This window comes from Elgaria multicarinata, chromosome 7 (assembly GCF_023053635.1).
Source record: "Elgaria multicarinata webbii isolate HBS135686 ecotype San Diego chromosome 7, rElgMul1.1.pri, whole genome shotgun sequence".
NCBI classification, from domain to species: domain Eukaryota; kingdom Metazoa; phylum Chordata; class Lepidosauria; order Squamata; family Anguidae; genus Elgaria; species Elgaria multicarinata.
This window is the reverse complement of record NC_086177.1, coordinates 86,805,092-86,829,836: the sequence shown is the minus strand read 5'-3', so window position 1 is coordinate 86,829,836 and position 24,745 is coordinate 86,805,092. Positions and strand designations below refer to the sequence as shown.

General features: G+C 40.0%; 1 protein-coding gene across 2 annotated transcripts in view; it reads left to right on the top strand.

The window, feature by feature from the left end:
* The window catches only part of STK3 (serine/threonine kinase 3), a 144,015-nt gene that overhangs the window by 96,445 nt on the left and 22,825 nt on the right, over positions 1–24,745 (top strand). The window contains exon 11 of one of the 2 annotated variants that reach the window (XM_063130988.1): positions 3,018–3,107. The exons of the other annotated variant lie outside the window; for it this stretch is intronic. Within the exon in view, the coding sequence (XP_062987058.1) occupies positions 3,018–3,107 (90 nt within the window). The remainder of the gene's footprint in view (positions 1–3,017; positions 3,108–24,745) is intronic. 2 annotated transcript variants of the gene reach the window in all.

Sequence of the window (24,745 nt, the reverse complement as noted above, 5' to 3'; positions counted from 1 at the left end):
CTCCGTAAGTGTGCATTGGAAGACTGGAAACCATTGTTTACCAGTCTTTAATGCAGCCTTGAAAATACTTTTTTTCAAAAGCTGTCCTTCCCTCTGGCTCCCAAAAGCCAGGAGCCTCCACATAGAAGAGAAGATGGTGTAACTATTATGTTCCATCTGCTGTCACTCCAGATCTTTAAGGTATGTGGGTGAGTGGCTAATCACATTTCCGTGTTGGTGTATTCTGAAAAATACAACAGGGTGGACTGAGGCGGCCACTCCCAATCCGCCGCCTTATTCAAAAGCACTTTATTTTGGTGCCATTTGGGAGACTGTGATTCAACCCTTAAAATGGTGTCAGAGGGTGGGAACAAACAATGGTGGCAAAGTGGTGGCGGGAAGCTTCTTTTCTTTTAAAAAAAACTTTGAAAAACTGCTGATCTGCAGGCAGCTGAGGTAGTGTGATAGCAACAGCTCTGTCCTGCCACCCTTGCTACCCTTCCTTGCCAGAGTGCCTCTGGAAAGGATGTACCAATTTCTACATACTAGACCAGGAGGAAAGGATGTGGCAAGCCAGAGTTTCACTGCCACCGCCAAACCAACCAGCAGAGCTTGTGGCTTTAAAAAGCAAACAAACAAACAGAATATTTATATATAAATATGAAATGTAAGAACTCTCCTCTCTTCTGTGAATCAGTTTGCATTGCTACCCTCTTCTTCCCATTCGGTGTTTTACCTGAAACACTCCCTCCAAACTCAGCCAAACCCGAAAGTGGGAACAAAGGAGACCAGCCCTAGTGGGAAACGTCCTGAAAACTACTCATATTGAGTGGTCCTCACTATGTGTCTACAAAAAATGTTGTGCGGAACTCTAGCATATTAATTATTTTTTAATAGAATTGCAATTTCAAGGTGTCATCAGCCCTATGCAAGTATTTGACTGCTCACAAGTAGAGCTGAATGTGTAGGGGCTGTGGCTGTGCAACGAAGCTGCACCCCCAATGTACCCTGTACCCAGCAGCCTTCTAGATCTTCACACATTCAGGGCAAAGATCTGCAGAGGAGTCTGTAAGCACGTTTGGCTGGATGCATTTACAGAGATCCCGTAATCAGGACTCCTGCCTTATGATCTTATTATCTTCCCCTTATTTATATATGAATGTCTATCCCATAATTAGGGCATGGGAAGCCACTCCTTGCCTCAGGGTGGTTGACAGTTCCTGAACTTCAATACTGAAAAGGAGATGGGAGAAATTTTAAGAGTTGCACACAAGATATCAAAGTGGTTACAGATGAGATTTGAAAAGGCAGTGGGGCAAACTTGATGAGAGGAGGATGTGACGGATATGTAGGCCACTGCCTCTCTTTGCAGTGGCCCTGAAACGTAATGGAGTTCTTCTCTTTTTACTGCTTCCAGCAGCTGCTATGGCAACAGTCCTCTTATGATCTTAAACAGGTTGGTTAGTATAAAACTAGTGGGGGAAACTGTGGGTAGTTCTAAAAATCTGACCTGTTTTCTGTGATTTAGAGAGCTGTTGCCATGGGAACAGCAGTGGAAGAGAACAGGATGTGTTTAAGTTTTCAGTGGCTCTGCAGAGTCAGAGGAGTTGCCACATAAATTGGCACTACAAGTAGGTATGTATAATTTTTGGTTGTCTGTTCTGTTGACAAGTATCAGGAGTGTCTGCTCCATCTATACATATTCAAGCTGAGCCGAAAATCTATCCTGTCCTCCTGCTCTGTCCTGCAGATTCATTCTTTGCGGAGGTCATGTGAGCTAGAAATATTAGCAATTTCTGTGAGATGGGTGAAACTGAAGGACCTTTACACGGGGATGGACTGAGCTTTGAAGAAGAGGTGGCTGAGTGTGTGTGTGTGTGTGTGTAGGGGGGAATTAGAGATAAAGCTTTGCTGCCACTTCACACAGCAGCCTGGCTGTCCTCAGCAGCCCCTGTAGGGTTTCCTTTGAAATTTGGGATGGAATGCAAATTTCAGAGGGAGTGCCACTAAGCTGCTGAAGGTAGCGAAGCTGCCGCTTCAAGTGGCAGCAACACATTGTTTCTGATTAAAAATAAAAACTGGATGGGGGCGGGTGGAAGACTTACCTTTAAAAGTAAGCCCACCGCATCCAAAGCGTTTCAATTTTAACTCCTCCCCCCACCCCCCAAAAATGTCTATGATTTGGTTTGTACATCACAGTGGGCAATTCCCGGGCTGTTTTAACACAGAAATTGCCAGGGATGAGCATAGTACACAAACCGTTTCCACATTTCATTAACAACTCAGGAACGACCCATTCTTGAATTGTTTTGTGACTTGTAAACCCAGAAACTATGGGTTGTTTACTTAGAATTGTCCAGTCACCCACACAATTCTGGGTTAAATAACCCAGGAGTTGTTGCTGTGACATGTGAACTGGGTCAATCTCTGCCTCTATCTCTATCCAGCACTGCAGGGCTTCATACATTCTGGCTGACCTTTTTAGCGAACAATTATTTTCTAGTAGTCAGCTGTAATATTCAATTCCACCATGATACTACAACAACATTTATATGCATTTTCAAGCATCAACTGCATCAGAATGAGTGAAGTTACATACTAATAACAATTATTAACCTTATTAAGTTAATGAGCCCATAACTTTAACTTCTCATCCATGATTGATTTCATGGAAATTGATTTTTAACTGTTCCCCTTTCTATTTTTTAAGGCTAACCTTTTCCTCTTACAAAAACATTATATAATATCTACTTTTCCAGTTTTTCATGTAGCAGGAGTTCTGTGGCATGTGAAAGATTAACAACTTTTTTGTGGCATGAGTTTCATCGGCTACAGTCTAGTTTTACAAGCTAGATCACTGTGAAACTTCCTGCCCACAGGGTTTTGGAAAAGCTATAACCTAAACTTTCTTTTATTGAGGGTTCATGATGAAAAATCCTTCCTTATGACTCTCAGAATACCCCCCCCCCAAATATATTAAAAATAAATAACTCTCTATTTTTAAAAATGAGAATATCTCTGTATCCCAATTATAATAGAATTTGACTCCTCACCACAAGAAGACAGAATATAAAAAGAGCTCTGCTGGATCAGACCAAAGGCCTGTATCCGCTGTTGCACAGTGCCAGGTGACTATGGGAAACTCACAAGCAGGACATGAGAGTAATAGGCTTCCTGCTTGTAGGTCCCCAACAACTGGTATTCAGAGACTCTGATCCTGAAAGTAGCATAGCCATCATGACAGGTTATCCTCCAAAAATTAGTGCCATCTCCACATAATGCAACTGTTGAATTTCTAATAGCAAGTTAAATGGTCTTATAAAGAGCTGTTAAGCATTTCAAAACAAATTCTTAAACTGCTAGTCTGAACTTGGAACCTCCCATCAAAGGAAGGGAGAGAACTAACCTGTTCTACATTATTTGTTTCCTCTCTCCTTCCCTCCTCTCCTTTTGATTTGCAAATTTTTCCAGTTCTTTCTACCCTTTCTTTTTGTTTTTTTATCATGGATTCCCTGCAAGTACTAGAGAAAGAAGGCCTACTCCTGCTCCATCTGACTAGCTTGTTTCTCTTCCTTGAACAGCTGTGTCTGTGGCCATGGCTAGACCAGGCCTATATCCCGGGATCACCCTGGGATCACCCCTGTACATCGAAATGACACACGGGATACCTGGAGCAGGCAGGGTCGACCCCCTCCATTTGCCTGGGATAATCCTTAAGTCTAGTTAAGGCCTGTGGCTCACTTGACCAAGCGAGAAAACAGTGGCTGTATAGACAGAACTCACTCAGTAACAGATGTGCAAATCCCAGTTGAGTATTCTGGGCTAAAAAACATTAATTTATATGTGTTGTGTCCTTGAAACACCCCATATTGTCTCTGCTACTGGGGGCAGCATGTAGCCATTAGGGCTTGTATCCATTGATAAGGTTATCTTCCATGAATTTGTCTAATCTAATCTGCAACGATTTGTCTGAAGCTATGAGCAAGAATGACTCATTGTGATATGCATCTGTTAAATTTTACTATTCTTCCCTTGGTTACTGAATTTTGAGGCCCAAAATAATAATTTGTAATGTGACAAAAGTGTGAGATGTTTCTCATAAGGGGCAATGTGGCAGAGTTTTAGCAATAAAAGTTGCTCCTCTGAGATTTTTCGTGCTAGACCATTCAGATACTTTTTTGCTATTGCCAGGAATATTCTCCATTATTTGAACTCGAATTCACACAATAGCCAAAGGCACATAGAGCTGCGTTTTTGCCTGAGGCATTTCAGAAGAGCTGACTTATAGTCTGTATAAATTGATTTAAACTGGAAAGCTAAGAGAGATTTGTTTTGCGCATCCATTAGAGCTACAGTCATGATTTAATTTTCAGCTTATACATCAGGGATTCAGAGCCTCCTTGGGTTCCTCCAAGCACCACCCCTTAGAAGAATCCCCACTGATTTCTCCAAACTCTGATCATAGAGTTCAGAGATGTCAGCAGGGTGATGATGTCAGTATCCTTGCCCACTAACCTCCTCCAGACTGCACAGTGCTTGGCAGGGAGAAACTCCCCTCCACCCTTTTAACTAGTTCAGCATTTCTATTATACATCATGCTTTCCACCTTTATATTGATTTTTGTTTGGTGTGTGTGTCTGTTAAAGCGAAACACTCAGCCAAACAAATTAAACCAACAATCAGTGGTAGGTGTTCTGAGGGTTTATTTTTGCAGAAACTTATCCCACTTTTTAAAAACCCAGGTAATTATTTTATTTTATTTTATTTTATTTATTACATTTTTATACCGCCCAATAGCCGAAGCTCTCTGGGCGGTTCACAAAAATTAAAACCACAGTAAAACACCCAACAGTTTAAAACACAATTACGAAATACAGTATAAAAAGCGCAACCAGGATAAAACCACACAGCAAAGTTGATATAGGATTAAAATACAGAGTTAAAACAGTAAAATTTAAATTTAAGTTAAAATTAAGTGTTAAAATACTGAGTGAATAAAAAGGTCTTCAGCTGGCGACGAAAACAGAACAGTGTAGGTGCCAAGCGGACCTCTCTGGGGAGCTCGTTCCACATCCGGAGTGCCACAGCGGAGAAAGCCCTCCTCCTAGTAGCCACCTGCCTCACTTCCTTTGGCAGGGGCTCATGGAGAAGGCCCCCTGTAGATGATCTTAAGGTCCGGGTAGGTACATATGGGAGGAGGCGTTCCTTCAGATAACCTGGCCCCAAACCGTTTAGGGCTTTAAATGTTAATACCAGCACAATTAAACAACATCTCAAGATTCTAAATTCTGTAATGGAATCTGTCTTATTTGATTTATTTATTACATTTTTATACTTTCCCTCGACTTTCTGGGCAGTGCACAATTAAAACCATAAAATACAACAAGTCTCCAAATAAATTTAAAATGTTTAAAGGTAAAAAAGGCAATATAAAAAGAGATACGTTTTCACCTGTGTGAAAAGGTATGTTTTCAGTAACTTTTAAAGGATGTTGCATTTTCCGCCTCCTGAATCGCTCATCGTACTTCTTTTATGCCAGTATGCTTAAAGACCACTGGTTCCTTATTTTTAATTGTACTTGAGGGCCTGGAGGTACTTTTCCTACTACACCATGGTACTCTATTCTGTGACAGGTAATTGCCTACTATTAGTGTTGTATAACCACTTGCCAAAAATATCACTTTCAAACCTGCCAAGCTGATTACTGTTTGAAAAGGAAGCTAATCAAATGGTATTCACAACATTAATTAAAATATCAATGACCTTTCCTTTTTCTGTCACATTTAAATATATTATGTAAGCATTCAGTGGCATATTATTAATTCCTTTAAAGACACTCCGGAGGCATAGTTGTTTCAAATTGTGTCTTAAGTATGATTTTATGTAAAAAGGAATGAATAACATTTTAATAACTCGTTGGTATGTGAACCTGATTTCTCTCTATTTGTGTATGTACATGTATGTACACCCCCACCTTAAATTTGTTTGATGCAAAAGCCAAGCATGCCTTATTCAAACTAACACTTGGACTTATTTATATTAAATGCTAAATCTTAGATAAATGTGTAAGGTAAACTGGTAGCATTTCCAGAGGTGATCAGAGATGAAGAGAATCTATGAGTGATTATCCTTCTTCCCATCTTTATTTTTTATTTATTAAAATCATGAGTTCATGTACACTGGAGATATTCTACCTGTAGCAGATATGTGAAATAGTAATTATGTATCATGATCTCCTTTATTTAATTCAGGATATACATGATGTTAGCATATGTTACTAACAAATGTTTTATATGTGTATGAATGTCAGTATATGTTATGGACAGGATATAATATGTTGTTGTTGTTGTTGTTGTTATTATTATTATTATTTATTACATTTATATATCTCCCCATAGCCGAAGCTCTCTGGGCAGTTTACAAAGATTAAAACATGGAATATTAAAAACAAATATACAAAATTTAAAACCATAGAAAGCATAAAACCAGATTATATACTTCAGGCATGACCAAGGACAGGCATGTGTCCATCGAGAATTTTTTAAAACCTTGAACAGCAGACTCATGAAATCCCAAACTTTTGAAACAGCTCTTAATTCAAGAACTCTTTTGGCATGGTCTGTGTGTGTGTGTGTGAGTGAGTGAGTGTGAGTGTGAGTGAGACAGACAGCCCCATTTAGCATTCATATCTAGTTTTTTGGAGTGTCATCCAATGTAACATAAGCAGACTTCTCATGCAAGGGACTTCCTTTCCTCCTCTCTGTACCTCCCCAAATGTGCTCTGGGAGTTCCCTCAACCCTCCATAGGAGATTTGGGGAGACTGCAGGGGTGGTGAGAGGAACAGTTGGCTACACTTTCTGCACTCCCACAAACAGTGTTTTTGAAGAATACTTTAGTGCTGTTTCACAATTTGGAAGATTGTGATCTCCCTACGCCCTAGTAACTTATTGGTAGTTCTTTATCCAGTTTGATTCATTTCTCTAGAGAAAAGGGTTTACGAATATATAATAAATGCAACGGAAAGACCAGTTCTTAGGCTTATGGTTTTGTTATGACCTTGCAATAGCCACTTAAAAATTAATAGTTGCGTTTAGATGTAAAAGCAATTCATTTTATTAAGAGAGATATAAAATGAAACATCAAGAAACCCATTACATTACAAAATTTGTAGGGAGTACTTTGGGGAATTGCGGGAGGGGAAGCAAGAGATCCCTCCTACCAATATTTCCCTTTCCTTTTCTCTAATGTGTATCATGACCTTTACCAGTGGTCTTCAACCAGTGGGTCACAACCCAAAAGTGCATCACAAGATCAGTCCAGAAGGCTCACAGCAAAGCTGTTGCTGCCATGTGGGCAATTGTGAAATTGGGACCCATGTTGTAGGTTGAAAGGTGGGTCTCAGGTCTGGATCAGTTGAAGATCACTGACCTATACCATTGCTTCAAACAAGAAATATGGGGGTGGGGGATACCACATTCTTAATAGGCAAAGCATGCTGACTGTGTGAAAAACCATTAGTCACAATTTTGGGGACTAACATAACAGTAACACTTGATACACTTTAAAAAATCAGCTGAACTTATTCAGAGATGTAGCTCTTTTTAGTTTGTTGAAGCAAAAACAACAAAGGGCCATGTGGCATTTGATTATGGCATATGATTTCAGGGGCCTCATGCATGAAGGTAGTACCCTATTTCTTCGATTCGAAGACACACTTTTCCCCCCATATAAACATCTCTAAAAATGGGGTGCGTCTTAGAATCACGGGTGTTTCTTAGGTTTTATTTTTTTTCTGTTGGTGGTACTGAAATTAGTGTGTGTCTTACAATCGATGGCGTCTTACAATCGAAGAAATACGGTACTTTAGGTACACATATCAGGAGAGAAAGGAAAAGGTTGCAGAGTGGGATTGGAGAGGCCACGCAATGCAAGGTTGTCACATTGCTATATAGAACACAAAGGAATACATTATCCACCCAGAGTTAATACCAGCACTTTGAATTGGGCCCAGCAATGGATTGGCAACCAGTACTGATCACAAAGCACTGCCGTAATACAGTTATATTGACCAGTCCCTGCCAACATAGCCTTATTTTGGACCAGTTGAAGTCTCTGGGTGGGCTACTATTAAAGGCAACCCTATGTATAATGATGCATTGTAATTCAGATGAGATGTTACCAGAATATGGATAACTAGTAAGTGTGTACAGTAGTGCAATTATTACTGATTTAGTGAAATATTCACACCCAATCTGAGTTCCACTGTATAAAATTTGCTAATAAATTTCAGCTCACAATCAACTTAAAATTTAACTGAGATATGTTGGAGACTATTCAAGTTGAAGACTGCTTTTGGTAGGAAATTAAGTAACATTCCTTCCCTCAACTGGCTACAATTTATCTGAATGCTTTTCACATCTTCCTGCTGTGGATGTATGGCTTGGTTTTATCCTTAGAAACATCTGCAGAGAAGCATCTTATGTTCTCAAGTTGGCACTTCAATACTCAACGGGAAGTCCTGTTTAAAAAAAGCAGCAAAGGTGATGCATTGATACTTGGCATTTATACATCACTCTAATTGTGTGTCCAAAGGACCTGGGGCAGGATATAGTGGAGAAGAAAAGATGTCCCATGATGGTGCAGGTTATACTACCCATATTGGTGCTACACTATAACCTATGTTTGCAGCATTGGCCAGGAAATGGACACCATGTGCTAGATGTGTACCTGATTCCTGCAAGCCACAAGACCATATGGGAAGATTTCCCATGAAAATGTACCCTTAGTTGTTTATAAACTGATTATGTTAATGCTTCAAATCTGCTGCCCTAGCTAAGTGAAATCCTGGGAGCACAAGAGCATGTAAACATCAATAGTTCCAGGAGCTCTGTAGATACTAAGCCCCTCTCCAGCTGCTCCTGGGAACTGTTTGAGGTTGGCAGCTGCTGGTGATTCTTGGAATAGCAAGATTCGTGAGCTGCCTTGAAACTGTCGCTAATAATTTAGCTTGCATTTTAGACTTTGCAGTTCAAAGTATTACTTGGAGCCAAATACATACATGCAGAACAAACCAACCAGTCTATGCCAGCATCAATGACTTCCATGCAGCAGTAATAAAGACCACATAGTTAAAGTGCCAGAACAATTATGATTTGGATTTTTCATGGCATTTTTAAAGACCAGCATTAATATCTGTTTTAATTTCAATAATATAATAATAGAAATAAGTTGGAAGTAAGAATCTTTTTAGGTTATTTCCCTCCCTCCTATTTAATTATTTGTTCTTTATTTGAAGCATCTTTATCCTACTTTTCAGCTAACAAGGTTCCCAGAATAGGCTTATATCAAGTCAATAGGAACAATTATATGCCATTAAAACAGTTTAAAGAGGTGGTGATAGTTCACTTCCTCTTCTGCTCATAGGGCAGTCGGTTCCAATGACCTCTGAGGGGAGAAAGGACCCATCCCTAGCTTGATGAAGCAACAGCAAACTCAGAAAAGGACAGGTATGGGGGGATTTTGGGCCCAAGGGGGGTTGTTGCAGGCACTGTGAGCCCCCAGATGATGGCAATTTGCCTTTCATAGTAAAAAAATAGTACTATGGTGATAGCTAGCATAGCACAGGAGTGTGTGTGTGTCTTTGTTTCAAATGATTGGACAGATTCATAAAGGTAAGTCTGACAGTGATTACCTACCATGATAGGGACCTTCATATTCGGAGGCAGTAAACCCCTGATGCTAGGAGCAAACAAGAAAGGGGTGACTGTCTCGGTCATGCTTTGCTTGTGAGCTACTCAAGACCATTTGGCTAGCTGCTAGTCCTTTCTTCTTGATTTCACGGTACGGTTCCTTGATGGCTCTACAGCACCAAAGTGTTTCGTGGTACTTTAAAGGCTATCACATTAATTATAACATAAACGTTTGTGAACTAGAGTCCACTTGATCAAATGAAACTGATGATATTCTCTTAATGAGTTGTGAATATTTAATTTTACTGAAATACAAGGCAGATAGAGCATGGATTCATATAATTAAATTCCTCCGCCACCTTTTCTGCCAGTCCTTGAGAAAGGAACAGCAAGGTTTTGTGTGTGGTAAATATTTAAGTTTGTCCAAATCCTTCAGAAAAAAAATCTTCTCTTCGGTTTAAAGAGGCTTTGCTTTAACAACAGCATCCTTACAGGACTGCCATGACAGATCTTTTATTTATTTATTTATTTCATTTATTAGTTTTCAATATATCATTTTTCTAAATGGGGAGAAAACTCATATAATAGCTCCTTACTGGTGCTTCGTTGCGCTATCCCCAGGAGCCATTCTTGTGGCACTTCCAGTGAGTACAAGGAATTGGTGGCTCTTTCACCTACTTTTTCTGTCAGGTTTCCCAGTCCCTCAGGCAAGAACACATTCTGCCGTAGGCTATTTGCTATAGGCTCCGAGAAATTCCAGAACAGTCAAAAGCTAATCACTACTACCACGATGAGATCCCCATCAACATGGTTGTCCCATTGCCATCTCCACGGTTCTGAACACAAGGGAAGGACATCCATATCTGGGTTCCAAACCTGAACAGTTTTATTTGTTATATTTTTATACCACCCCATAGCCGAAGGGAGGGGGATGATTCCTGACATGATCCCTCAGGCAATCAAAGGGGCCAATTCTTGAAAAGTCTAACAAACCACCCAAAGAGAGCTAGTTCTATACTTTGGAAACTCAGCAACACGGTCAAGGCCTAAACAAGATCAAGGGAAAGGTAAACCCACAAATGTAAGGAGTTCTGTGCCACTGCTTTTGCATGGGTAACTCCATGCCTTGTGCGTCCAGGCAGAGGAAAGTCCAATAGTCGTAGATCAAACTCAGTCTGCTGGTACACAGAGCTGACGACAAACAAAGACACACAATCTACAGCAAATGAGAGTTCAAGTCTATGAAAAGCCTCACAGGACTTTTCATAGCAAACCTTAGTAATCCAAAGCTTTAGTTAGAGTGTAGAGTGCCTCTAGTCTCAGATCATGATGGATCCAAACAGGGAAGGGTTTGGGGCATTGCACATGAGATGTTCTTAGCAAAAGCTCCTCACCTTTACATCAGCTTAAAAAGAGAGGCATAGGTTTCCTGCAGACCACATGACAGATAAAGGCTTTTGATCTTTCAGCAATACTCCTGTCCAAACACTTTTGCTCTTTATCCCTCAAAGTACCTTGCACAACACTTTTGTGTTACGTGGGATTTCTCTCCAGTGCTGGAATTTTAGGACCAAAGGTTGCTACTGCTGCTTTGCCAGTCCAGGTCTGGGCATGATTCAAAGTGTTGGTATTAACATTCAAAGCCCTAAATGGCTTGGGGTGAGATTATCTGAAGGAACGCCTCCTCCCATATGTACCTGCCCAAATCCTAAAATCATCTTCAGGGGCCCTTCTCTGCGAGCCCCTGCCAAAGGAAGTGAAGCAGGTGGCTACCAGAAGAAGGGCCGTTTCTGCTGTGGCACCCCGGCTGTGGAATGAGCTCCCTAGAGAGATTCACCTGCCACCTACATTATACTCTTTTCGATGCTAGCTGAAGACCTTTTTATTTTCCCAGTATTTTAACATTTTACCATCTTAGTCTTTTAACTTTGCTCTTTTAAATCTGTATTTTAACTCTCTGCATTGCTGCTTGGTTTTATTCTGGTTGCACTTTTATATTGTGTTTTTATATTCTTGTTCAAGTTTTATACTCTAAGTTGTACTTTATGGTTTTATTTTTTTGTGAACTGTCCAGAGAGCTTCAGCTATTGGGCGGTATAAAGTGCAAAAATAAATAAATAAATAAATAAATAAATAAATAAATGGGATCAGCTTTCAGCATCAAAGTAGCAGAGACGGACAGAACAGGACCTTAGCTCAGTGGCAGAGCACATGCTTTGTAAATTGGGAATTGAAGGTCCCAGGTTCAATTCCTGGCATCTCTAGTTTAAAAGTGCAGGTAGTTGATGATGGGAAAGACCTCTGCCTCAGACCCTGGAGAGCTACTGCCAGTCAGAGTAGATAACACTGGGTTAGATGGAGAAATAGTCTGACCTGGTTTAAGGGAGCTTCCTGTGTTCCAAAAGAAATGTGGTTTATTTTAAATATTTATCTGATTTCTTTTGAAAATGTATTCTCTGCCACATCATCTTAAAAAGCTCTCAGGACAACATGCAAAATAATAAAAGCAATTCCGTAAACAAAACAGTATATGAAAACAACCACAAAACCAACAAATAGTAAGCAGCAGGACAAAACAGTGCCTCCAATCCCCAACCTAGCCAGATGATCTAGAATGATACCATGGCTAATGGTATTGAAGCTTTTGAGAGATACAGAAGAATTGGTAGGTTTACATCCCCATCTATTTCCTAACAGAACAGGTGGAATCCCAATCTATTCTACTGATCACTGGCATCTCTTGTCTTTTGAGCATTTAGTTCACCCTCATCCAGAATCTAAGATGGAACTGATGCAAGTGACTTTATCAGCAAAGTGTTTGCTGATAACTCAACCAAGGATTCCCCTCCCACTAATCTGAGTTCCAGAATGTAACAACTCCTTCTCCACCTGAACAACCTGCTGTGCTGCTGCAGTGGTGTTAGAAGTACCATTTCTTCGTTGCCATCACTGCCACAGAATAGGCCTTAACATGGACTCTAGGCCATAATCAATTGGATTCTTCCTGAGTCTTCCGCTACCATTGCTCTAGCCATCTACCCAGGTGTTTCATTGCCCTCAGCTTCTTAGAAAACCAAGGTTCCCTTACATTGCTTTTGAACATACTTTCAGATATGCTGCTATAGATTCCACCATCTGTTTGTAAACCTGTGGTATATGGACTATTCCTGCATGTATACTTCTTCACATAGCATAAACTATGGAATTCAGTACCATAAGATGTAGTGATGGCCACCAATTTGGATGGCGTTAAAAAGGGGTTTGATTAATTCCTGGCGGAGAATTCTATCACTGGCTTCTAATCCTGATGGCTAAGTGCCACCTCCAGTATCAGAAGCAGTAAGCCTGCATACACCAGTTGCTGGGGAACATGGGTGAGAGGGTGCTGTTGCATCCATGTCCTGCTTGTGGGTTCCTGGTCAACAGCTCGTTGGCCACTGTGTGAACAGAGTAGATGGACCGTTGGTCTGATACAGCATGGCTCTTATGTTCTTATCTATCAGAACATGAAGAATTAAGCCTGGGATGTCATTTTGCTGCATTATTCCAAAAGTAAAATTCTGTGTGTGCTAGCAGATGATCATAAGCAATTCAGAATAGATTCCAATGATATTTTGAGATATTTCTGAATGTGTGAGCCAAACTGACGTGACGTGGCTATTCCAGAACTACTTACCTTTGTTCATATAAAATCATCCTTAAGCAGTACAACCCTATTGTCATATCACCATCCCTTAATTCCATTCCCTAGGTTCCATATCCAAAGCTTTTCACGAGGAATCAGTTTGATTTGCTTTTGTATAGGGATGTGTACATTATAGACATTACTGTTTGTATGTGCATTGAGCCAGCAGGATTTTATTTCTAAAATAATTTTAGTTATCTCCTTTAAGTTTTAATGTCTCTTAGGAGGACAGAGTTTCCCAGAACAGGGGTACCTGTGTGTGTGTATGGAATGGTCATGATTACCAATGTTTTTTTTAACCCCTAAAGCTATTAAAGTGGTTACTGAGATCAACGAATAACTACTCTACAACATTTTGAACTGTATTTGGTATGAGCTTAATATTTACATATACCGCTCTTGCAATCTAAGGATTTGGATTAATAATGAAGAAACTTGCAGTTCAAAAAGTGTATACAGATGTTTCTTCAATGTGATAAATCTGTTGCTTTAATAGATGTATGAACATATAAGGAAAATTGCTCTTGCATGTCTTGGCAGTTTGTTAAAAACTGCGAACTTTTAAAGCTAACTGGTATTTTGATAGATTACATTCAAGGTCACTTTTTTGTTTAAATGATGTTTTGTTTGCTGTAATTAAACCATGCCAGGTGTATTGGAAACAGAAGGTTTGGCTAATTCAGAGTAAATGAGAACAAAATACAAGGTCATTATTCGTCTCTAGTGAGCTTCCAAATGAGTATTGCACATGGAACTATTTATAATACATTTTACATGGTCAAGGATTGCTTGAAGTTGCTGTCCATGCCTTTTAAATTAAACCACTCACAGATTTTTACAAACATACCTGTAAAACTATGTTCTTATCTCTCTTCCTAAATGTAAATTGCAGGGCATGTAGAGTCCAACCATGCAGTGAATAGGGTAATAATCATAGTACCAATGTATTTTTTAAAAAATTAATATAAATGAGGATAACTTCGATATGGGAATTGCAATGTAGCAAGTTCCCCCTGTGTAATTTTGATCTAGTGTATCACTTGAGTAAACAGCTTCTGCTAAACACACATTAATAGCTGCTATAATGTTAAGCTTCACTTCAAATCACACAGATATGAAATCCATTGACGTAGGAATTACAATAAATTAGAACATTGTGTTGATTCATTGTTTTTGCCATGTGACTTTATTGTATGTTGAGGCTACATTTCTTTGTTCAACCAGAGCTTTGTCATTGATGGTAGCCACTTTTGACCTTCTCATTTGCTACCTGATAAGAGTATCTCTTGAATTCTCTGGCTGTCTTTATAGGGCACTGTTTCTTCAAAAAGGGATCTGGCTAACCGAATAGGATTTTCAGCATTTCACTGTAATCTGTTAAGGCTGTGTAGAGCCTTGACATGTGCAGGATTTAAATAGGGAGTAGGCAACTAGGTGTTATTCAGATGTTCAAGGATGATGGCAGCTGAAGTGAGGCAGGTTGCGTACTCTTTAAATAATAGAGTAAATCATAGTTCTAATAATGTGCTCTTTCAGCTATTAAAATATGTATCTTAACTGTTAAAACGACAGTAGTGACCTGTGCATATGCAGAATTGGGGTTAGACCTGAATTGGTAAGACTTGGGTTCAAATGCCCACTGAGCCACTGTTGACCTTGACATTGCACTTGGCCTCTTTTGCCAGGTTTTTGTGAGGATAAGATGGGAAGCTCTTAAAATGCAGGAAGCACAGGAGTAATCCCTAAAGGATGCAGATTTATTTAATGTTCAAAAGCAGACACTTCAGTTCTAAAAGCCCAGCTCATTTCAAGCTACAAATAATCCTACATTGGGCAAATCTGTAACAGAAAAGAATTTGGACACATGATGTTGCTGGGAAGCTAGTTAAATGTGTATTATATGCTGAATATGCCATAATTGGTTAAGATTATTAAAAAAATGTATACTATTTAAAGGAAGTAATAAAAGGAACCCTACTAGAGAAATCACTTTGCTCTTGACTCAGTAAATATCTGTGAATGTTAAATTCCCCTTTAGGAGAAAGACAGTGGCAAAGAAGGCAGTTGTCTGATATAAAATAAGTCTTGCTTTCTATATATTGATTTTATTCTAAAAGTTATTTCATCTATAAGTGCATGTACTGTATGTACATACACTGTAGTACATACACTGTAGTACATACACTATAGTACATACACTACCCATGGGTTTTTTAAAAACTTTTTTCCAAGGTCTGTTTTGAGACTGTCACTGAAGCTAAAAAGCACTAGAAAGCTATCCAGTAAAATAGATACAATACATAGCTAGTGCAACTAGAAGGAAACCCTGCTTAGTACTAGGAAATGCAAGCCTTAAGCTGGAGAAGAATAAGAATAAAAAAATGTTTTACTCTACACTGAAACTAAGGTCTTAAATGGGGTGTAGTTATATCTGTAGAGCTAGTACCTGCTCACTCTGCTATAATGAAAAGCATCTGTAGGCTCATATTGTGCACAATGCTGTTAGAGAATGGTTAATATTTTATTTTTCTCCCACCCTAGACCTATTCTGAGAGTAAAGGTTAAGTATAATTAAAGACATTAGAAAATCATCCACCAAATAAATATTATACATACCTTGAAAAGTGAAAAAGCTGGAAGGAATACTTAACATGTATAAAGAAAATACAAGCTTTCAATAAGCAGAAGAGTAAAGGGTAGGTGGGAGTCACACCCCGCATTGGATCTGAAGGCTCAAATTGATGATACCAACAGATAGGTAACTGTTCTCTCATGGAAATCTGTTGTAGGCTCACAATATTGCAAGAAGTTAAAGGGATTAATTGAGCCCATTCTTAAAACCCACCAGACTTTTTCTAAGGTAACTGTCTATTTTTAAACACTGCTATAACACCCAAATTTAAATCTGACACTATGGGATTTAATTACCTGATGTTGCACTAGTGGAGCTCCCGCATTTTGATAATTAGTGTTATTGTGTTATCCAGCGATGTCTGATCACTCTCCCTTTATGGTTCTTCCAAAGGCATTGTATAACGTAAACAACATATTTGATATTTCATGAAGTAAAGCCTCTGTTGCACGTATTCCCTCGCATCAGAACTTGTTTTATTTTCATACAATCAATACATATTTGCAAGGGTCACAAGGAAATTTGCTTTCAGAAGGGCATGATCCAGGCTAGGGGTATTGTTAGGTATGTAAAAGAAATCTTTTTCTCAAAAGAAACAGAAACACTCTGCAGCAGACTCAATTCTACCATTCCCATGTGAAAAAGCCAGGCGTTTCTGTTCTTAAAACTACTTCCAAAACAACATTTGCTGTGAAATTCAAATTATTGAATCAAAGTGCACTATATATGAGATATGTTGAAGATATTGACCTCCTTAGTTACACTGAAGTTGCACAATTACACAAATAAGTGGATTGGTGGCATTCTCATTTCCTCCCAACGACAAGACTATTTATCCATTCCTCCATCCTTTAAAGTGTTTTAATGCATCAGCTATTCAACTACTGCTAATAGTTTGTTACTCCTACTGCCAGAGGCCCAATAAGAGAAGTTGTGGACAGATACAATTGTATGCTGCTTATTTATAGTGGTTACCAACAAAATGGCATAGCTGAGTTTTGGTTTCTAGGCCAGTTGGCAAAATCTCTTTGTCTTAAAACTCAGAATTTAGGTTTGGTTACTAGAATATTTTCAGTAAAGCTAGTGTTCATTCAGCAAAGATCAGTATCTTCATTTTATTTACAATAGTTCACATGCTTGAACTGTGTATCTCATGAAAGCATATTAGGGAGTTAGGTTGTTGCTCCATTTCAAATGGCAGACATCAGATTTGTGTCCCTCTCCCATAACCATCTTCACACAGATTATGTTAAACTGAAGAAGCTGGAGTAGGCTATGGCATATCATGTTGTGACTTGACAATAGCAGCTGTGTAGCTTGTTCTTACACAAACTTCCATGTGCAGCTTTTTCACAGGCTCAGTCCCCCACATAGCAATAGGAGCAAACTGAAAGATTTTCTATTGGTCCCATTCCCTCCAGAGCCCAAAAGACAGCCCTGTGATATGTTATGACTCATGCCTCTGGCCTAAAAAGTAAAGTCCTGAAAAAAACTGAATTACACCCCCCCATGAGCTCCCCCTACACAAATTTCTGAGTCCCCACCCCCAAAAAACTACAACTGCCCTCCCCCCCCATGGAATGGTTTCAACATTTTCAGAATGTTGAACATTTTCTACCCTAGCCTGATGACGTGCCACATTGGTTGAAGTAAAAATATGGCAAGGTTTGTCTTTTTAGAGCACAGTCCAATGGGGATGGCTGTCAGTCTTTGATCTTCACTTGCGCGCTCTTCCCGTTCTGCATTTTTCACCCATCTAGCAGAGGCATCAAGGAGGGGGAGGGAAGGAGGCTGGGGCGGCCGGAGGATTCCTCATAAGCCAGACTCCCAGTCTTCTCCCCTTCCACCTACTGGAAAACCTCCATTACCTTCCCTCCAAGGTCACTTTCACAACCTCAGAGAAGCAGCTGGCATGGTTCTCTCTGTGCTGGAGCGAAGGGAAGGAGCTTGGAACTCTGGGTCTGAGTCCAGAGTGTTGACTCTAACCTCAGATCCAGGAATCCAAAGATGTTGTCTAGGGGGCATGGGATTGCTCTCTCAGCTATCTGTAATGCTACCCCCGCACATGGTTGTGTATATCCCTCTTGTGTACCTAAAGATATATAAAAATATCTTCCTCTACAATAAAAAAATATCCTCAAAGTGGCTTCCAGTATAAAGAAAAGAACAATTAAAATTACCAACAATAAGATATGTAAATTGTAAATTTGTGAATTAAAAAATTGCCAGGCCAAAAGGTGCCATGTTTTGGCTGAAGAGCAAAACTACGAGAGCTGGCTGAATGGCAAACTTTAACTACTGTAGTTATTGCACTGAATCATTGCCCCTTGAATCTCCAATTGCAAAAGCCTCTTTTATCTTTCTGTGGTGGCTGTTAGAGGCAGGGGAGCATTGGTAGCATGCCTTTATTGGCTTGTCCCACCCACGCTAGATGCTGTCCACGTGCCCAAGGCACGTGGGGTGTTCTTTCTTCCTCCTCGCTGCCCGCAAATGCCTCCTCCTGCCCTAGTCGGGCCAACAGGGTGGGAATAGGGCTTATGAGTTGCCTCATTCTCTCGGTCTAAGTTTATCTCTCCAACTTATGAAAGTGTGCACGCACACACAGAAAGAGAGCTTCGGCTGTGGGGTGGTATGTAAACGTAATAAACAAACAAACAAACAACTGTATGTGCTAATATAAACTTGGTTGGATTAAAAAAAAACAGGGCTCATTGATGGATAAAAAGAGATAAGTGGTGGAAAGCATTTGCCCAAATGTCTATATTCCTTGTTTAGACAGACAATAGGAACACTTTTTTAATGGTAGAAGGATACAGCTCCAGAACCACATATTGATTACATCACTGTCTTGATCAATTCACTGTAGAAACTGGCAATAGTGTAACTGTGCCATCCGCTTGGCTCGGCATGGAAGACTAGTATTTCAGTTGTAAATACATTACTGCTGATTTCATTGAGTCTTGAGGCCAAACTGGATGTTAGATGCAAACATACTGTTTGTGGAGGGCTGGTTCAATTCTCAGAGCAGGTGGGCGAGGGTTAAAACTCCATATTCCCTCTATTGCTTCTCTGTTGTAAATCTCACCCTCCTGATTCTGCTTTTCCATAAGGTAAGCAGATATTGAGTTTTTAAAAGATGTGTTGCAAGTTTGCTTTTTAATGTTTTAGGGCTCTGTTGTATGTTGTCCTCGTTAACACATATAGCTTATTTTTCTTCTTCAGGTCATCTTTCTTAAATCTTTACATTTGTGCCCTGACTCTTGGCTCTTTTCAGCAATCATGAAGGACACAAACTTAAAAGCAGAGATTATTATATAATTCTGGGAGGCAGGATCCAGTAGCATCTTTAACTCATTTATTTGTAGTACATTAATGTGCTGTTAATGAAAATAATGTTAAATGTGCATTTATATCCAAAATTTCAATACCTGTGACTGAACGTAGCTACCCTGATTTATTTTTATGTAATTATGTAACTTTAAGAACTGTGATTTGACATAAATCATTGTCCAAATTCACAAGAGGCTTTGCTTAGTTTTTCTACAGTGTGATCATACTTTTTGTTTAATCCTTTATATTTGGAAAACATTTATTCAGGTTCAAATGTGTCCAAATGCATTTAGTGTTGACCTTTTAAACTTAGAGCTATGACTTTCATACTTGTGATCATGACAGCTTTTCGGGTTTGTCATGCAGCAGCTGAAATGTCAAAAAAGATTTGTTATCGAAGTAGAAGATTTTTTTAATAAATTGCTGCCCAGAAACTTGTCCAGAGATTTGGAGGCTTTTCCAACCACAGGACATATTGTGTTGCTACAGCTGTATGAACTGGGAATATTTTTTTCCAGGCAAATCAACAGTCATGATTTTTTTTCTTTTCTTGGCAATTTACTAAAGCTGGTTTGGAGTAATTCTTTTCTGGCTTTCCTTCTGTCAGATTTTGCATTAGTGTAAAATTTAGCTTTTTTTAAAAAAAAAACTGAAAAAGTATATAAACTTCCACTGGCATTATGTGCAACCTGATAATCTGTGACCAAATAATGAAGGAAAACAGGAAAGAAAGAGCTGGGGAAGAATTTATCCCTCTTCCTAACCTGTCCCCCCCTTTTTTTCCCTGCTCCTGTTCCTCCAAGTTGAAACAACAATAACCAAACAACCCATCACCTCATTACAGAAGTCACTTGCACATGGCTTCTGATCAATGCAGTGTTAATAGACTGTGTTTTCAGAGTCTTATTAAGATTATAGGAGCGTCTAACTTTTAAAACATGCATGCATAGTCATCTTGTTCATTCTTGCCTACAAATTAGCCAGGTTATGTTTACAAACTTCTGATTACATGTTTATAACTGGGCTTGTAGCTTAAATTTAGGGAGGAGAAATCTCTGCCAGTCTTTCGCCAGACTTTTGAGGAAATATTTGATATGATTAATGTTCTTATGAGTATACCGTATGAAATCAATTTTGTTCATTTTGTATTGTGCAAGCGTGACTGCTTATTATGGCCTGTTTTGGAGAGGCTGTGCTCTTTTTCTAATCCAAGATGATATATTCAGTATTGTCATAGATTTTCCTGGCAACATTAATCACATTGATGTTTGTAATTTGTAAACAAAAATTAGCATGTTTTGCTAAGAGAATTTCATGCTGTTCAAAGGTCATAGCATCATTTTTACAGAATTTGGATATAGAGTTAAGCTTACATCTAGCTCTCACTGTTGTCAGGTGTGGGTTTTTTTTTCTGTTTAAGCCTTAAAGTGACAGACTAATCTCTACCTATAAAGCAGAAAGTATGTGTGTGTCATGTATGTCCGGAAATGTTTACCCACTTCCAGATGAGTTAGAAACTTGAAACTTGGCATGCTGATAGGTCTGGTTGTACAATGTACCAGAAAAATCTAAAAATACAGAATTTTGGGTTGTAAGTATTTTTAAAGAATTTAATAAAAACCAAGGTTTATGCCTATAACTCCCAACATGCCATGTCTTGGGTGGGAGGCCAGACTTACTGTTCTTTGGTGGCCATTGTGAGTGCATGGGTGGGTTGCTGCTACACGTCTTTCACAACCCCAACTCCTAAGGTTGGTCTCAAGCAGTCAACCCAATTCCATATAAAAGGAAACAACCCACAAAAATGGGCTGTGTCCCTTTGTGGTGCCTCCTCCCGCCCTCTGCATAGTTTTAAAATCATAACTAGATACAACAGTGTGACTTTGAGAGGCTGAACTCTGGACATGCTCAAAGGCACTCTGTCCTGATATCACTGTTTTCTCAGAAACTGGGGGAAGCAAGTGCACAGCCTTCGCCCTTAAGTGGTAGGGAGGTAGGGGAGGAACTCTGCGCAAGCCCAAGGCCTGACAAGTTGGGGGGAAGTGCCCAGCCCCAGCCCTTCAGTACAGGCTTCTGATGGAACACTTGGTAGGTGAGAAGCGCAGGCCGAGGCAATCCCAGCAGAATTGGCCAGAGCTGGGCATGTCCACTAACAGCCACTTACCTCCCCTCCTCAGTAATGCTTCTCCTTGATGCTCTATTTAGGAGCAGCATTGGCAACAAGAGGATGTTTCAGAGGACGCGGGCACCTGCAGGTTGCCAAAGGCATGCTGGGAGGTATAGTACTGGCATGTAGAGTGGCTGATTTTAAATAAAGTATGGGTTAGCAAACCAGGTCACTATATCTCAAGAGATAGTCCTAACTCAGCTCCCACTTCCCTGACCTCTTACTGTCTTTGTTCTCCTTCTACCTGACTTCCTCCAACTGTCGCTCCCCCGCCCACCATTCCATTCTAGCCTTAGCTATCAGTCATTCCTCCATTCACTCTTCTGTTTCAATGGTATAGTCAGGAGTTAACATAAAAACCATAAACTTTATTCAGTAATTCCTGCATCTGTCTTGGAATGTTGTGGTTTAGTTAAAATGTGTGTGTGTGTGTGTGGGGGAAAACTCAGCATAAAAATCTCATCAAGTTAAAAGGCCTTGGGGCCAGTCACTAGGCAAGCATGCCTGGGACAAACAAATCCATAATCAGGGTACCACAACTAAGAAGACCTGCTCTCCAGTTGTCTCCCACAACACCTCAGATGGTGTTCAAAGATTAATAAATTATTCAGAAACCTAGGCTTACACCTATATCTCCCAGCATGCCTTTTGTGGGAGGGAAGACGTTGGGCTTTGGGGGCCATCATCTGGAAGGGGCTTGCCATCCTGGGCCTGAAGGAAGAGTGCCTGAGGCTGGATGCCTCACTTGCTCACCATCGGGAGTGGGAGGAAAGGAGTATGCAGTTCCAGGCCTGTTGCTGATGGCAACGACCGAGCTAACTGTCAGTCAGTCAGCCAGCCGGCTGGCTGGCTCCCTCACAGCCTACTTACAGGCACTGATTGCACAGTGAGGTGTGGACTGGCTTGGCCAGACTTCACTTCCTGTGAGCCTCAGCGGCAGGACAAGTTGGGCACCATGGTGAAATGCATGCTGGAAGTTGTAGTTGGCAGAGGCTTCAAGGTGGCCTTGAATCAGTGGGGAGAGAGAGAGAGAGAGAGAGAGAAACACATTTAATTCGTTTGAAAGTTACCTCACAGGCCTAGCACCAATCTACCTTTGAGGATTGTCATGAGGGTTAGAGAGGAAAAAAGAAACAAATTTAATTTGTTTAAAAGTTAACTCACAGGCCTACTACTTTAAGATGATTACATCACAGACATATATCTTAGGGGGCCTGAGCAACGGCGGGTATATCAGCTAGTAGCGTATAAATAAACTTCTCTTCAAACCTTAACTTCTGTAACCTGTTTACTTCAGACGCGGTTTCATCTGTGTCGCCTCCTATGTAGCATATGACATCCTCATTATATCACCCTTCCCACATTTAAAGCTTCTAGTGTTCATCTTCTCTTGTATGCCTTCTCAATGGTTGCTTAGATATGTTAACGTATTCTTAATGTAATTTGGTCTGGTTATTACAACTTTATATATTTAAAGACCTTTAAGGGAGAGTGGTTTGATCCTATAAATTTCTCCACTTCCCAGCAACCTGTGGATCATACCCAGGTCTCCTCTATCAAGTTATAAGTTCTGGTGCACTGTGTGTGTGTATATTCATGCACACAGTTGTACATCCCTAGCTCCACTGCATTGTTTTCAGTGGAATGCATACTGGGATATACATATGAAGTCTGTTGAAAGCAATGCAGTGCAGCTAGACAACAATTTGATATACATTTGGATGTGTGTTTGCGTGCAGATGCTAGCTAACTGCATTGCATTATTTCAGTGGAATGCACACTTGGATGTTTACCTGAATGCAGGTTTCATCGAAAGCACTGCTGTGTAGATATTTGTACTGGGATATTCACTTGCATGTGTATCCCATTTACCTTAGATCCATTTCTAGGGAGAAACAAAATGCAGGGCTGGCATCAAACCTGGACCCAGAACTGAAAGAATGCATTCCAATGGATGCATGTCATCCTAGGCCAGTTCCTTCATCCCATAGCCCCTTTGCAACTTAATGCAATGTGATGGACTCTCTTCTTTCATGGCAGTGCATTGAGATTTCAGGCAAGAGGACCCATAAGGCAGCTACACACTCACACATTCCAGGAATTGGGGTGCTGCTACTACCTGGCATTGACTTCTTTTGACTGGCAGCTACTCAGACATAACCCCAATCCCATTCCACCCTTTCAAATACAAATGGCAGTCTCTCGCACACCTTAAAGGGCACAGGAGAGGGAAAACTGAGAGAATTTCATGCTTTGCCATGGCCCCCAGGCTGAAGGGAAGCAGGCAACAGGCAGCCCCTTCTGGCTGTGGTCTTACACCTGCACATTGCTCTCTGTTTGAACCAGCCACTGGTGTGTGTGTGTGTGTGTGTGTGTGTATGTATGTATGTGTATGCACATGAGAGAGAGAGAGAGAGAGAGAGAGAGAAAGAGAGAAAAGAATCCCTCCTCTGTCCTTTCCCCTTTGCCCACATAGTGCTGGGCAAGATTCCTGTCTGAAACCTTGGAGAGCTGCTGCCAATCCCTGGCGATAATACTGAGCTAGATGGACTAATAGTTTGACTCAGTATACAGCAGCTTCTTATGTTTCTGTCCCGGTGTTTCTGCACACTAAGCTTCCAGTTTAAACAGAGGAGCACAAGACTTATTCATTGACATGTTATAGTATTTTATGCTAAATCAATACTTTTAATTTACAATAGACATAAGCATCATGTAAGGAAATCATCAGCAAATGGAGATAGGTGTGAGCATTTTTTCCAATGAAAAAATCAAAAACAATAAATTCTCTAAAACTGATGTCTTTTGAAATAAGGAACTACATTAGAGTAAGACCACTCTTACTATTTCCACAGTTTTACACTGAGGCAGATTTTATGCTCTGTGGCAAGCATGTGCTCTTCCAGAACATTTGAGAACTACAGGTTCAACCGCAGCTTTTAAAGCTCAGCTAAAAACTTTTCTTTTTCCTAAAGCTTTTAAAACTTGATTTTGTTCTGACTTTATACTGTTAGTTTTACCCTACCCAGTGCCTGTTTACCCTATCCTGTGCCTGTTTGCATTCTCTTCCCCTCCTTATTGTTTTATTATGATTTTATTAGAATGTAAGCCTATGCGGCAGGGTCTTGCTATTTACTGTTTTACTCTGTACAGCACCATGTACATTGATGGTGCTATATAAATTAATAATAATAATAATAATAATAATAATAATAATAATAATGGTAATATGTACATATCAAGATATTAGACAGCAGCTTTA